Source organism: Bos javanicus, chromosome 6 (genome assembly GCF_032452875.1).
Source record: "Bos javanicus breed banteng chromosome 6, ARS-OSU_banteng_1.0, whole genome shotgun sequence".
In the NCBI taxonomy this organism is placed as follows: Eukaryota; Metazoa; Chordata; class Mammalia; order Artiodactyla; family Bovidae; genus Bos; species Bos javanicus.
The window spans coordinates 16,043,223-16,058,961 of NC_083873.1; the positions used below are offsets into that span (position 1 = coordinate 16,043,223).

Consider the following 15,739-nt stretch of genomic DNA (forward strand, 5'->3'; position numbering starts at 1 on the left):
CCTGGCACAGAGTAAGCTCTAAATAAAGACACAAAATTCTTATGAGCTCTGCATTGCACATTTATTATAAACTCACGAAGCTTAACAAACACAAAACGCCAAACTAGAATTATTGGTGTAGTTCTTATAGAAAGGTCACATCCATTTTCAACACTTGCAGTATTACCCTGGATCTTATTGTAAAGTTCTTGGAAACTGCCAGGATACTAAAATAACTAGGTATTTATAGCTCTGGTAAAAACTACTGCAATTGTTATTTCAGGATTCTGCATTACGCTGGGATTAAAAATACAGGGAAACGTCACTGGAGCCATGAAGCTACAACATATCATCTTCAGTAGGAAAATTGTGTGTGTGCGTGTGTTTTTAATGCTTTGAAGTTTATAGTATGGCTTCTTCCCTATTACAGAAGAAAACTCATGGTTTTTATTATCAAACCATTTTCTTCTAAAATTTCTCAACCAGCATCTACATTTGTCAGCCAGGCACCACAGGGCCTGGGTTAACATGTTCCAGTCCCCATCCACCAACCGCGGCCACCGCAGTCCAAGAAGACCGGTGAGGACCCAAGACCTGGAGTTGCGAATCTGAACTCTCATCCCATGAATCACGCAGTTAATCACGGTTTCAAACACCAGATTCAGCTGGTTCCCTCCCAACGCTCTCTGCAAGGGACCACGGGGGGCTTGTTTCTCCGACGTTTTCTACACGTTGAATAGCTTGTCTCTCGGTTCGCGACAGCTGGGCCGCACGCCCCCAAGTCAGAGGAGGTCACGGGGGTTCACCACCTCGCTAACACCCTTCAATTTGAAGAGCTTTCAAAATATAACAATGCCCACTGACGCCGGGATGAACTTAATCAGCCTGTCTGGGATATAGGGCCCGGCACGGTATTTAGTTAGTACAACCAACCCCTAAGGTAGTACTAACGAGCACCAGGTGGTACTGCCTCCCCGGCCAATCTGGAGCACCACACAGGCGAGCGGGCAGGGACCCTGGGCCCCTCTGCGTTCCCACCTGCCCCGCGCCTCTGACGCACTACGCTCGGCGCAGGCGCACAGCGCAGCGGCCGGCCCGGGTCCGCGCGTGCGCATCGCCCGCGTTTCTGCCGCGGCAAGGTCTCCCGGCGGGAGGGCTCATTGCGCGCGGCGAGCTCCGCCTTCCAGCCGGGCGGGGGGCGTGGGCATGGAGCCGGCCGCCGTTGCCTAGCCCCGGACCCGCGCCGCTGCCTGGGGCGCCCCGAGGTCTCCGTCGGGTGGACCGGGCGCGGCCTGGCGCTGCGCGGATGGCCCTGCTCGCAGTCCTCCTGGTCCTCTTCCTGACCGCCGGTGGGAGGTGCCAGGAGCAAGCCCAGACCACCGACTGGAGGGCCACCCTGAAGACCATCCGGAACGGCGTTCACAAGATTGACATGTATCTGAACGCCGCCTTGGACCTCCTGGGAGGCGAGGACGGGCTCTGCCAGTATAAGTGCAGTGACGGTGAGGGGGACTCCAGGCCCTGCGGGGCCCATGCTTTCGGGGCTGTTGGGGGGACTGGGGTCGTGGAGGTGTGAGATGCCCGGCGAACCTTGACGATGTCTTTCTGGCCCTGGTTTGGAAAAACGTAAGCACCGCTAGGATCTTGCCGTTCTTGTGATTGAGCAACCTGCTGATAAGTTCACACCATTGCTTTTAGAATGTGAGAGGTCTCCTGAGAGTACTCTCCATTCTGTTTCATTGCATATGAAATATATATATATATATATTTTGCAATTGCATGATGACGATTGCCTAAGAACTTAGTGACATACGCTTCATGGGGATGGAGTGAAACAGACTGATTTTAGAGCCTTTAAATTAGCTGACTATGCAAAACATACGGAGAATTTTCAAGTCATGCTGTTTTATGATAACTTTTTCAAGAATTGGTTTAAGTTTTAAAGCTACAGAAAATAAATTGCGACCTTTGTACAGACTTTGGTGTACTTGATTATTGAGAAAGAGTTCCGATTGACTCTTCTAGAACGATTCTATCAATACTTGATGGGAATTTTCTTTCCTTAGATGTCAGTGACCTGCCTTCTCATTGTTGGTTGCTATTAACATTATTCTTTTGATTTACTTTTTCATATTTTTAAGCTTGAATTCTGTTTGAATCTGAGGACTTGTTTGGTGTCATTGTTGGTGATACCTTGGTATTTCAGGCAGAGATCTTTCTTTTGAAGCCCTTGACTTTTTTGAATGCCTAAATGCTATAATAGTTCAGATGAGGTACTTGGGCTTCTTTTTTGAAATTCAGAATGCTAACAGTAATTGGGAGACCATGTTTCCCATATATGTGGACAAGTGTGGGGCCTAGTTAATATCATGTTTGGCAGCTCAAAGTAAAAGGCAACTCGGTGACTTTAGTGGTAAAACTGAACATAGGTGAATTTAAAGGGACTGTCATGTGACAGCATGATGTAACATGCAGTCATAATTTCTGCTTTTCTGTTAATGCAGGTAAAGAATGAATTATATGTTGTAAGCAATGAACTGCTAAATATTCCTTCTTAAATGGATGCCTGAATGCTACTACCAGTATTCGATCAGGAAAGGTGTTTTTGTCCTTTTAGAGCTTGTTAGGAGGAATGAGAGAGTAGCTTGAAGATCAAATGGTTGCTTTTCTGGAGACAGACGTCAGCGTTTTACTTAGTCATCCCCATTCATTAAACAAATATTTGAGTGCCTGGTTTATGGCAGGTGTTCCACCAACTGGAGATTTGGCAGTGAACAAAACCGACAGAAAAATGGGAAAATGGGAAATAAAACCTACAGAATCCGTGTCCATGGCGCTTACATTCTGGTTCGGAGAGACAGTAAACTGAAGACTAAGTAAAATCAGCCAGGTCTGCAGTGTGTGGAGGTCTGAAGTGTGCCAGCACTTCCAGAATAGTGCAGCAAGGAGCCAACGGTGGTGGTGCTGGGAGGCGGTTAGTTTACTCTTTTAAACGGGTTCATGGAAGGCCTCACTAATGAGATACTCCTTTAGAAGAAGTCTGAAATGGTGAAGGTGACACCGTGATGAGCTAGGGAAAGAACAATCCAGGCAGAGGCAACAACCAGCATAAAGCACCAGAACTGAAGGGCCAGGCAAGGATGACTCTGTAGGTTTTGGCCTGAGCCAAAGGAAGGATGTAGCTGCCATTTACTGAGAGAGGAAAAGTTGGAAGGATCAGTCTTCATAAACTGATTATGAGTAAGGGTTCTAGAGTTTATTTTATTACATTTAAAATGTCTCCGAAGTTAAACGGATGCTATTCTTTTTCTTTTAACTTGTTGTGTATTGGAGTATAGCTGATTAACAATGTTGCCATAGATTGAGGTGGACAGTAAAGGGACTCAGCCATACATGTACATGTATCCATTCTCCCTCAAACTCCCCTCCCATCCTGGCTGCCACATAACACTGAGCAGAGTTCCCTACGCTGTATAGCAAGACCTTGTTGGTTAGACATTTTAAACATAGCGATGTGTATATGACCATCCCAACTCCCTAACTATTCCTTCACCCTGCCCTTTCCCTTAGCAACCATATATTGTTCTCTAAGTCTGTGAATCCATTTCTGTTTTGTAAATAAGTTCATTTGTATAATTTCTTTTTAGATTTCACGTATAAGGGGTGTCTGATTCTCCTTATCTGTCTGACTTCACTCAGTGTGACAATCTCTAGGATCCATGGATACTATTCTTATTAAAAATATTGTTTTAATCTTCCCTTTTACTTACACCTCTTCCACAGCCTCACTAAATTTACCCTTTAGAGCAAAGTTTCCAGCATAAAAAACACAAATGAACTTGAGAATTTAGGAAATGGTATGTTTCAGTGAAAATCTTTTTGTGTCTTAGTAAGTACTGTCTGCTCATATAGGACTCATAGGTTCCAAATCACCAAATTAATAATTTTGACATAATGAAAATTGTTCTTTAATTGCTGTTACTTGAGAAGTCTCCCTGGAACAGTGTTTCAACCTTTCCTATATTTTGAAGTGTTGAGTGACCTTATCAGAACCAAATAGAAACAGACAAATCTCAAAACTGGAGGAGCATGGTAATTAAGGGATGTAGCAATAAAGGACATGGCGGCCCACTGCAGCGTTCTTGCCTGGAGAATCCCGTGGACAGAGGAGCCTGGTGGGCTGCTGTCCATGGGGTCGCACAGAGTCGGACTGAAGCGATTTAGCAGCAGCAGCAGCAATAAAGAAGTCAAGGGAGCCTTTAAAAAAAAAAAAAAAAAAACTTAATGACAGAAGAGGTGTTGAATTAAAGGGCACAGATTTGTTGCATTCATCTATCTTTGCTCTGTGGAAGGAGAAGCTGTATGAAGACTTTCTCCCCCTGGCCATCCTCCCTGGGGTGGGAACAAGGCTTTATTGAGAGTGAAATAAAGTAACTTAGGGGAGAAAACTTAATGGCCACTATTTTTTTTAACTTTTTTCTCCTTGACAGCAGAGAGCATTGAGGGGAAAAAAAATTTCCAATTTCCTTTGAAATATAGAAAATAAAAATTGGCTTGTAAAGTGTTTTTAATTATGAGTAAGCCATTAATTCATTCAGTGATTGATGTCTTAACAGGATCCCTTTGGCTGTTGTACTGAGAATAAAAAGAATCAAGGGAAATGGAGGGCAGGGAGCAAGAATGGAGGTAGAGTGGCAAGTGCAGGAATTCAGACCAAAAATGGTGGTCCTTTTGTTCCGGTTGGTAGGAATAAAAGTGGTGAGAAGTGGTTGGATTTTGGATATATTTTGAAGGAAGAGCTTAAAAGGTTTACTAATAGCTTAGAAGGAGGGTGTGAGTAGAGTAAAAAAGGATTCCAGAGTTGTTAGTCTTGAGTAATTGTGAGGATGGAGTTGATGTTAACTGAAAGGGGGGATATCATGGAAAAGATAGTTTTGTGATTCATTAGGAAAATAATAGCATATTTGTATGCTTTTGAGAATGACTAGTAGAGAGTAAAAACACTAATGAGGAAAAGAGAAAAGAGAATTACTGGAGTTACAGCCTTTGGTAAATGAGAGGAGTGAGTTCTAGTACATAAATTGATTGGCCAGGAGCAGTGATGGCGTTTCTCTGTTAATTGCAGCAAAGGTGTAGGATACGGGCGCACATGCCGGTTGGGGTAATGTGCACGTTCTCTTCTCATTCCTTGGTTTTCTCAGTGAAGTAGGAATAGAGGTGATGTGCTGAGTGAGAAGGTGGGAATGAAAATGTTGGTTGTTGTTGTTTAGTCGGTCAGTGATGTCTGATTTCTTTTTCAACCCCGTGGACTGTAGGCCACCAGGCTCCTCTGTCCATAGGGGTTTCCTAGGAAGAATACTGCAGTGGGTTGCCATTTCCCCAGGAAGTATTGGAGATTGAGGAAAATAGGAGAGTGAGTATACTAGGGGGAAAAAGTGGCATTAGGGCTTTTTGGAGATTAATAATCAGAAATTTAAATTCTCAAGTGTTTGAGAAAACAGGTTGGAGTTCTGTACTGTGCTTCCTGCAAAATGCAATAGTAAGAGCTTTCTGAGACCCAGTAGCCTTCCCCTTATGCCTCTCATCTGCTTCAGTGTCTTTCAGGTGAAAGACATTGGTCTGTTGAAAATATTTAAACCAAATTAAGAAACATATGTAGAAAAGAACTACCTTTGTCTTAGTCCAGGTGGATCTTTAGATTTCAACTGCCCATGCAGATGATAAAATGGAAAGCATCAAGATAAGAGCAGTTGTTGAGTTAAAAAATGAGGTCAGTGAATAGTATTTGCGTGTAGTTGTGCGAAGTGGGTTTGGTTTGTTTTTAAAACTCTTATTCATAGCCCATTTTCCCTTTAGCTTTCTGTACACAAATGCTGAGAAATTATACTTTGTAATTTCTGCTTATGTATTTTAGGAGACAGTGACCACAACACACTATGGATTTTTGGTTTGACTCATGTTGTTTCTTCTGCTGTTGAGTTTTTACTTGTGCTGTGTATTAGTCTACTCAAGTTGATGTAATGAAATACCACAGACTGGGTGATGTAAACCACAGGAGATTATTTCTTACAGTTCTGAAGGCTAAAAAGTCCGAGATCAAGGTTGAGCCAACCCTTCTCTATGGTGAGGGCCCTCTTCCTGGCTTGCAGACCTCGGCCTTCATGCATGGTGGGGGCGCGGAGTGCAGGAAAGTAAGTTCTCTGGGCCTCTTCTTTAAAGGGTACCAATCCCGTCAGGAGGCCCCTACCCTTGTGACCTCATCTAAACATAATTACCTCCCAAAGAACCTATCACCAAATGCATTGATAGGGCTGCAGCATATAAATTTGGGTGTGGGGAAACACAGTTTAATTCCTAGCACTTAGTAAAAACTGGCACCCAGTAGAAGTGCTAAGTACTTTTAATGTTCAGCAGCTTCTAATACCATTTATAACAACATTTAAAATAGTATTAATACAGTTGTAATCTTGGTATCCATATCGAATTAACCTTTTTTTCTTTTTCTTAAACTCTTCTCTATTTATTTAAAATTTTTAAAATTTTATATTTGCGTATAGTTGCTTTACAGTGTTGTGTTAGTTTCAGGTATATAGCAGAGCTATTTAGTTATTGTTGTTCAGTCGCTAAGTCGTGTCTGGCTCTTTGCCACCGCATGAACTGCAGTCTGCAGGCTTCTCTGTCCATCACTGTCTCCCTGAGATTCCCCGAACTCATGTGCATTGAGTCAGTCAGGGTCTTTTCCAGTGAGTCAGCTCTTTGCATCAGGTGACCAAAGTATTGGAGCTTCAGCTTCAGCACCAGTCCTTCCAATGAATATTCAGGGTTGATTTCCTTTAGAACTGACTGGATCTCCTTGCAGTCCAAGGGACTCTCAAGTCTTCTCTAGCACCACAGTTTGAAAGTGTCAGTTCTTCAGTGCTCAGCCTTCTGTATGGTCCAACTCTCACATCCATGTTTAGTTATACAGGTACATATATCTATTCTTTTTCAGATTCTTTCCTCATATAGATTATTACACAGTATTGAGTGGAGTTCCCTGTGTTGTACCATAGGTGTGGGTTGATTATTTTATATAGTAGTATGTATATGTAAATCCCAACCACCTAGTGTATCCCTCCCCCTACACCTTTTCCATTTGGTAACCATAAGTGTGTTTTCTAAGTCTGTAAGTATTTCTGTTTTGGAATAGATTGATTTGTACCATTCTTTTAGATTTCAGATATAAGTGATATCGGAGAAGACAATGGCACCCCACTCCAGTACTCTTGCCTGGAAAACCCCATGGATGGAGGAGCCTGGAAGGCTGCAGTCCATGGGGTCGCTGAGGGTCAGATACAACTGAGCGACTTCACTTTCACTTTTCACTTTCATGCATTGGAGAAGGAAATGGCAACCCACTCCAGTGTTCTTGCCTGGAGAATCCCAGGGACGGGGAGCCTGGTGGGCTGCCGTCTATGGGGTCGCGCAGAGTCGGACACGACTGAAGCGACTTAGCAGCAGCAGCAGCAGCAGCAGCAGAAGTGATATGTCTTTCTCTGTCTTACTTCACTTAGTATGATAGTCTCTAGGGCCATCCATGTTGCTGCAAATGGCATTATTTCATCCTTTTTTATGGCTGTGGAAAATGCCATTGTATTTACGTACCACATCTTTATCCATTCATCTGTTGATAGACATTCAGGTTGTTTCTCAATGGTAAAGAATAGGCCTGCAATTCAGGAGATGCCGGTTCTGTCCCTGGGTTGGGAAGATCCCCTGGAGGAGGAAATGGCAACCCACTCCAGTATTCTTGCCTGGGAAATCCCATGGACAGAGGAGCCTGACAGACTACAGTCTCTGGGGTCTCAAAGAATCCCAGACGACTGAGCAACTAACACACACACAGTAGTTATGGAGGTTTGTGTGCAATGGAGCAGTGACTGAGGTTCGTAAGATACAGTTCTTGCCCTGTAGATTTTAACCTAAAAATATAAGCATTAGAACGTGCAGGAAAATAGGTTGGATTTATGTTTCATACATATGGACCCAGTCTGGCCTGTAAGCTCTGGAATAGAAGTCCAGAATAAGGATTTATATGTGTATATGGTGTAGAATTACAAATAAACTGTCAGAACACTTTATGAACTGCCATCTATGTGTACATCTATACATTTGTACATATTTTGCTTGAGAAGTAAAAATAATTTGGTAGACAAATCAGCATTTTTAAGGCTCATCCAATTTAACACATATTCACTTATGTCAGCATCAAAGAGTAAATATTTCCAAGGCTAGTCCAGCATATTGTAAACTGTGTATTTTCTAACATATTTGAGAATTAATTTTTATAACATTTGTATTTTATAGGATCTAAGCCTTTCCCACGTTATGGATATAAACCCTCCCCACCGAATGGATGTGGCTCCCCACTGTTTGGTGTTCATGTAAATATTATTCTTTATTTGTAAGTTTTTATGATTGGTAGTCTTTGTAACACTTGATAAACCATCAGTGTGTTCTCAGGTTCAGAAATAATTTTCTTTGTTATAATAGTGATCTTCTATAGATAAAACACAATAAGTTCTAATGGAACTAAATAATGTAAAAGTCATGTTTTGTTTTTTCTAATCCTGTAGATGTTAATACCATTTAAATGATATTTCCTTTATGTCACAAATATGATTGAAAAGTTTGGAGTAGAGAAGTAACACTACTTAGGATGAAAAAGTATAGGAAAGCATAGGATTGTCTGGGTTGAAACCAGACTGAGTGGGATAGCTGTGTGTTTGTTATAAGGGAGGCTGAATCTGAGCCAATGTTATGGGAAGAAAATGTTTTATGAAAGTGATTCCTGGACACAAAGGTTTTGCATATAAAATTACTTTAAATAAAAGGAATAATAATATCTTTAGGAAATTGGCGAACACTTAAAGATTAAACATAAAAACCAAAAAAAAAAAAAATTCAGTTGTAGGAGCTTAGACGTTATCAGTGACATTTCATAAAAAGGACATTGTATTGAGAATCTGCCTGCAAGGCAGGAGACCCAGGTTCAGTCTCTGGGTCAGAAGATCCCCTGGAGGAGGGCATGGCTATCCGCTCTAGTATTCTTGCCTGGAGAACCTCATGGACAGTGGAGCCTGACGGGCTACAGTCCATGGGGTCACAAAGAGTAGGATACGACTGAGTAACACTAACACTGTATTGAGGGAGGAGGTACAAAATACTTTGGAATGGCCAAAAGTCATACTTGTGTAGCCCCTGAAAAAAATCTTCTAAAGTTCCTATCTTTATCTCTTTGTTTTTAAAATTATGTTTTATGTCTTGGAAATTGTTTGCTATCAGCAGATGACTGCAGATACTCTAAGATGGCAAAATAGGGAGCTTTGGGGCACGGTTTCGAGGGAGAGGATGCAGTAACCTGGGGGGTGCAAGTGAGAGTAATGGAGAGAGATTTAACCTGAAGAACATTTGGAGGCAGAAACAAATTTTGAAAATTATCTATACAACAGTATTGTCTTTGATTTCTAAGTCTCTTTGAATGTACTACTTCAGAGAAAGGTTGAATTTCATCAACAATAATCCATCCAAATATCGCTTTCAGCTTAACATCGGCATCCCTTCCCTGACAAAGTGCTGCAACCAACATGACCGGTGCTATGAGACCTGCGGCAAAAGCAAAAACGACTGTGATGAGGCGTTTCAGTCTTGCCTGTCCAAGATTTGCAGAGATGTGCAGAAAACACTGGGGCTGGCTCAGCACGTGCAGGGTAAGGCTGATTTCATGCCATGGGGGTGAGCATGTGTTAGTATCAGATTCGGAGAAGGCAATAGCACCCCACTCCAGTACTCTTGCCTGGAAAACCCCATGGACGGAGGAGCCTGGTGGGCTGCAGTCCATGGGGTCACGAAGAGTCGGACATGACTGAGCGACTTCCCTTTCACTTTTCACTTTCATGCATTGGAGAAGGAAATGGCAACCCACTCCAGTGTTCTTGCCTGGAGAATCCCAGGGACGGGGAGCCTGGTGGGCTGCCGTCTATGGGGTCGCACAGAGTCGGACACGACTGAAGCGACTTAGCGGCAGCAGCAGTATCAGATTTACTGACAGAAATCTCTCACTCTGTATTACCTTATCTGTTGTGACACAGTCCTGTCAATTTCCCGAGATGATTTTGTCATCTAAAATGATTTACAGTCACGAAGCAAAAAGTGGTAGGGAACCTTGGGAGCAGGGTGTGTGAGGCGGTGAAGAATTCATCCAAGATCTTGTGCCCTGTAGTACAGTCCTAATTATCCAGAGCCTGAAGTTCGAAACTCTGGATGCAGTGAAGTTCCCAGTATAGCACAGTGGATTTGGAGTAGGAAGTTCCAAAGATTTGCATCTTAACTCTGTCTCTGTGTTGGGAAGGTTCTCAAAACCCACCCCCAGGCTCAGTGATTTGCTAAGTGGACTCATGGGGCTCAGCATGGAGTCCTATTCATGGTGATGGTTATTGCAGAGTCAGCAAAGATGACTGGGTGTTTCAGTATCCTCATTTATAGAATGAGAATGATAATACCCATCTTGTAGAGTTGTCATAAGGGTAAAATGAGCTATTTGTAGAAATACACATTGCTGTACAAATACCAGTAGTTAACAAGATTTTTTTTTCCCCTATTGACAAGCCAAAGAATATACCATACACTGAAATAACAAGAGGAAGGGCAATAAGAGGCAGGAAAGGAAATTGCCATTTTTAAGCACTTTCCATAAGATACTGTGCTAGATACTTGAGACATGTTTTCATTGATGTTCACAGAAACCCAAAGTACTAGTTGGCATTATGCCCCTTTCTAAAGGAAGGAAACTGAGGTTCAGAAAGAAGTAACTTGTCCCAAGTTACATACATCTGTCTACTCCAGTATTCCCCAAGTCTCACAGGTGTCTTGGATTTTGAAATCCTATTATTAGTAATAACTAGAAAGTAATAAGGAGGAGGAAATCTCTGTTCCAAGTGAAGCTTGAACTCACTCTCTCTGGATCCCTTTAAATGCTTTTGGCTAAGGTAAACTAGTTGTCCAGCTGAAGCACAGATACATGTCATTTCTGCTTTCTGACCAAAGGATATACTAATGTTAAATGATGAAACCGATTTCCTTGTAATTTCCTATTTAATAATCATAACCTTTACACTTCTGCAGTTAGTTGTATTTCTTAATGGTGCAGTCTTTTGGAAACTTTGAAAATGCCAAGAATTTGTAATGAAAAGTTTCTTTCTTAACCTGAAGGTTGGAAACTAGAAGTATTTGAATAACTAAAAATCACTCTGTGCCACGTCTCTGTAAGTATATTAAGATAATCTTGGACTTCCCTGGTGGTGCGGTGGATAAGAATCCGCCTGCCAATCCAGGAGACACAGGTTCGGTCCCTGGTCTGGGAAGATCCCACATGCCATGGAGCAATGAAGCCCACGTGCCACAGCTAGAGCCTGTGTTCTAGAGCCCGCGAGCCACGACTGCTGAAACCCGCTTGCCCTAGAGCCCATTCTGGGCTACAAGAGAAGTCACTGCAGTGAGCAAAGGCCATGCACCACCACAAAGCGTAGCCCCCACTCCCTGAGACTCGAGAAAGCCGGTGAACAAAAATGAAGACCCAGTGCAGCCAAGAAAATTTTTTTAAAAATGTTAAAAAATAGATCATCTTACCTGGGTGTTCTAGGTTTCTTAGAATAAGAAAAGTTAAATCTATTGTCTTTTCTTACAGTCTTTCAAAAAATTAAGAATTCCCACCAGAGGAAAAACACCTTCGATTCCTGTGTCTCCCCTCCCTAACCACATTTGGATATTGGTCAAAGAGAGAGACTGAGGTCCATTTACTTTAAGCCTCTTAAATGTGTGACCATTAAAAGCTATTGGCTTATAATTAAATGTTTTGAGGTTTCTCCATTTTTAACCTTCACTTTTTTCTGCACCTAAAAGTCACTCCTTAAAGAGCAAACTGAAGAGTGTCATCAGGCTTCTCTGTTAATGGTATTTTTCAGATACCAGGGAAACTAACAGAGATGAGCTTATCAGTGCTACTGAGAGAGACTCATTGTCTGGTACAAAAAGTTGGGTTGAATAGTTGCATGCAAAGAAAACATACAGGTGAAGAGGCTGAAATGAAAAGTCTTTGTATGTACGTTTATGTGACTAGTTTGCGAGCGCTTGGGAAGATGTTCACCTAAAATAGATTTAAGCGCCCACCAAGGCCGTGCCTGACACTGGGCTGAAACGTGTAATATATGTGACGAGTGAGTGATGCTTTGCAGTTGCCCAACAGTGATGGCACTTTCTTACTTTGCAGCCTGTGAAACCACCGTGGAGCTCTTGTTTGACAGCGTCATACACTTAGGCTGTAAGCCGTACTTGGACAGCCAACGAGCCGCATGTAGGTGTCGCTACGAAGAAAAAACCGATCTTTGAAGAAGATGCTGACAAGTGGTGACAGCAGATGAGGACAGAAGAACATAACCCTTGACAAAGAGCTAATGTCTTTACAGCCTGAAGTTGCCTTATTTTTGTGACAGGATTATTTTAAGACCTTACTTTGACATTAAAGCTTCAAGCTACAGAGACAAATGCAGGTTATCTTCCCAGACGTTGCTGCCTTAGTGTGCCGCATTGCCGTGACCGGTCACAGAACGCGGCGCGTGGTAAGGGGGGCGTTTTTTAAAGAAAGAGTATGACTCAGTTTTCACAACTGTATTTACCAAAAAATAAGGTCAAACGTGAAATTCATGATAAGGTATGTTCAACATCATCTTATTTGGAAATAGGTGAAGTCTTCACTTAGAAGTATGTTTGTTTTCTGTAAAATTTAAAATATACATAGATGCCCAGAAGGATCTGACTTTTATTTTTGCTCTTTCAATTAACACATACTATACAGTTTTTCCATAGCCCACTGAAACATAATGAATAAGCCACATTTCCATGAATGATGGGACAGTCACAAGGACTAGGGCATGTCTGTTTCTCTTGTAAAATTGGAACCATCTGCTGGGACCTCTTAGGAAGCAAAACTAGTATATCTAGGTATTAATATAATGTGCCTACAAGATGACATGAACAAAATTCAGAAGCGTAGCCATTCCCATTTTATGAACCACTCATGACAAATGCCGTATTTTGCTATAATTTGCCTATTGGAGAAAAGATGGATTCAGTAAGACAAAATGACGAGTTGTTTAATACACATCAGAGCAATATAATCTATTATGCTTTGGTATTTACTCCTTAGTACTTGCTTTTCATAATAGATTTGGGGATATTTTTTAAAATACTGTAAACCTTTTACTAATACTGGCCTTAACAAAATTGTTCTTGATATTGTTGGGTTTTTTTTTTTTAAGTCTTTAACTTTGGAATCAAAAGAGATGGAAAACAAGATACAAAAAACTGTCTTTTATAGAGCTCAATTTGTGCTGAAAATTATTAATGCATATTTAAGAGCAAATCCAGAACTTTAGCTGCCTCTGAAAAATCTCTTCAGCCCCTTGGGAACTTCAGCTGTGTCTCTCTACCATTCTTTGCTTACCACTGGCTGTTGACTTTCCCTAGCGCAAGCTGTGTATGTCTTCTGGGTAACCTATGGCCAAAGTTATTAAGATAAACCGCTTGGAAAGTCAGAGAAAGACAGTACCAGGGGAAATGGTTCTTTTTAAATCACTAAATCTTTTTAAATCATTGAGAAGAACTAAAATATGTTTTGGAAAAAGACCACATTTCCTAACTTGGAATATATGTCATTGCTAAGAACTTGATACTCCCCCAACTGAGATGATGGCGCTCTTCTGCTAACAGATGTCCTCTGTTAAACAAAGCAAGTGTGTGCCTCAGGGCTAAGTAAGCAAACTAGACTCCAGTCAGCAATATTTGACCGGGTAGCTTTAAACTTAAAATAGATTCATGGATTTTCTTGGCAACCTTGGCTTTCTCAAGAGGACGAAGTCAGAATGTCTTTGTAAAATATTTAATTCATTATCATAAATGTACAGATATCAGTAGAAGCAGCTTTTATGTTCAGATTTTTAAAAACTTGTCTAGGAATAATTTTAGGTTTACCAAAAAGTTGCAAAGATAGTATAGAGGCTTCTCATATACACTTTATTCCTGATGTTAACTAAGGCACCAACATTGGTTGGTTCTATTAATGCAACTCTAGACTTTATTTGAAGAAGGCAATGGCATCCCACTCCAGTACTCTTGCCTGGAAAATCCCATGGATGGAGGAGCCTGGTGGGCTGCAGTCCATGAGGTCGCTGAGGGTTGGACACGACTGAGTGACTTCACTTTCACTTTTCACTTTTCTGCATTGGAGACGGAAATGGCAACCCACTCCAGTGTTCTTGCCTGGAGAATCCCAGGGACAGGGAGCCCGATGGGCTGCCGTCTATGGGGTCGCGCAGAGTCGGACACGACTAAAGTGACGTAGCAGCAGCAGACTTTATTTGACTTGCACTAGTATTTCCACTAATGGCATTTTTCTTTTCCAGGATCCACTCTAGGATACCACACTGCAGTTAGTCATCATGTCTAATTAGCCTCTAGTCTGTGATGGTTCCTCTGTCTTTGCTTGTTTTCCTTGACAGTTTTGAGAAGTACCAGTCGGGTGTCCTGTAGAATGTCCCTCAATTTGGGTTAGTCTTTCCTTGTGTTTGGACTAGGGTTATAGATTTTTAGGAAGAAAACCAAGAGTTGACCAGTTCTTCTCATCAAATCATACTGGTAGTTGATTGTTACCAGCTCGTTAGGTTAACTCTAGACATTTGGTTAAGGTAGTAGTTGTTAGTTTTCTCCACTCTGAAGTTACTATTTTTCCCTTCCTATGCTTCTGTTCTTTGGAAACCAGTCACCAAGTCCTGGCTGTGGTAGGTGGGGGATGGGCAAGATTACATTCCACATTTTGATAGGGGATTATATCTAGATATACTACTTGAAATTCTTGTTAATCTCCCCCTCACCCACTTATTATTCAATTATTTGTATTAGTATGGATTCATGCTTATTTCTTTTGTATTCTGGGTAATATATACAAATCCTTTCAGCTTGGCTGTTGGGAATTAGGTCAGGTTGACTCTGTATGTGTTTGACCTGCACCCTCCTTTTAACTTTTGAGCATCTCCATACTTTCTAGCCAGAAAGTAGGAAAGTTGCTTCAGGCTCATCTTCTATATTCCCCGCCCCAGCCCTAGAATCAGCATCTTTTCAAAGGTTACTTTGATTGAAGAATGGTTTCCAGTGGCATGTAGAAACCGAGATCTAGACAGTGGATAGCTTGTTTCTACTAGGGTGTCACTGCTTCGAGACCCTCCCACCAAACAGAGCTAGGAAATATATGTATACTAACCAATGTACATATCTGTAATTACTTATGTGTATATATATTAAGCTGTCTTCACTTGAATTCTGTACAACAGGGCATATATTTAAGTTTTAAGGATGGTATTTTCCTTATCTACAGAACACATTAATGAAAAAACAAAATCACATGCCAAAAACCTAGCTTTTAGCAGGTCTTTGCATGACATATATTGATATTTTAAAATAATAAAACTATATTGCCTTCAAACAATGCCTGTCTTTTTAAAGTCTTTTGACTCACCTCTTCCAGGGACAGATATGGCTGTACTCATTTCATAGTTGGAGAAACCGAGGTACAAAGAAGTTGCAATGAAGACAATTAAAAGACGAGGGCAAAAGCAAATTAAACCCATCTTCTTGAGCAGGCTTTCTTCAGTGACCCCCCAGAATAGTC

The 15,739-nt window shown here is 41.6% G+C and overlaps 1 protein-coding gene across 1 annotated transcript; it reads left to right on the forward strand.

Moving 5' to 3' along the window:
• The first annotated feature begins 1,073 nt into the window (after positions 1 to 1,073).
• On the forward strand, positions 1,074 to 15,556 carry PLA2G12A (phospholipase A2 group XIIA). Its single transcript, XM_061419414.1, has 4 exons — positions 1,074 to 1,481; positions 8,326 to 8,402; positions 9,563 to 9,728; positions 12,287 to 15,556. Exons 1-4 carry the CDS (start codon positions 1,286 to 1,288, stop codon positions 12,403 to 12,405), a joined length of 558 nt encoding a protein of 185 aa, XP_061275398.1. The 5' UTR covers positions 1,074 to 1,285; the 3' UTR covers positions 12,406 to 15,556.
• The last annotated feature ends 183 nt before the right edge of the window (positions 15,557 to 15,739 follow it).

What these genes read in the sequence shown, in the direction of transcription:
- PLA2G12A (XM_061419414.1), top strand. Translation starts at nt 1,286, where the DNA reads ATGGCCCTGCTCGCAGTCCTCCTGGTCCTCTTCCTGACCGCCGGTGGG. An exon ending in CCCCACTGTTTGGTGTTCAT is followed by an intron (nt 8,403 to 9,562) that starts GTAAATATTATT and finishes TATCGCTTTCAG; the next exon opens with CTTAACATCGGCATCCCTTC. An exon ending in GCTGGCTCAGCACGTGCAGG is followed by an intron (nt 9,729 to 12,286) that starts GTAAGGCTGATT and finishes CTTACTTTGCAG; the next exon opens with CCTGTGAAACCACCGTGGAG.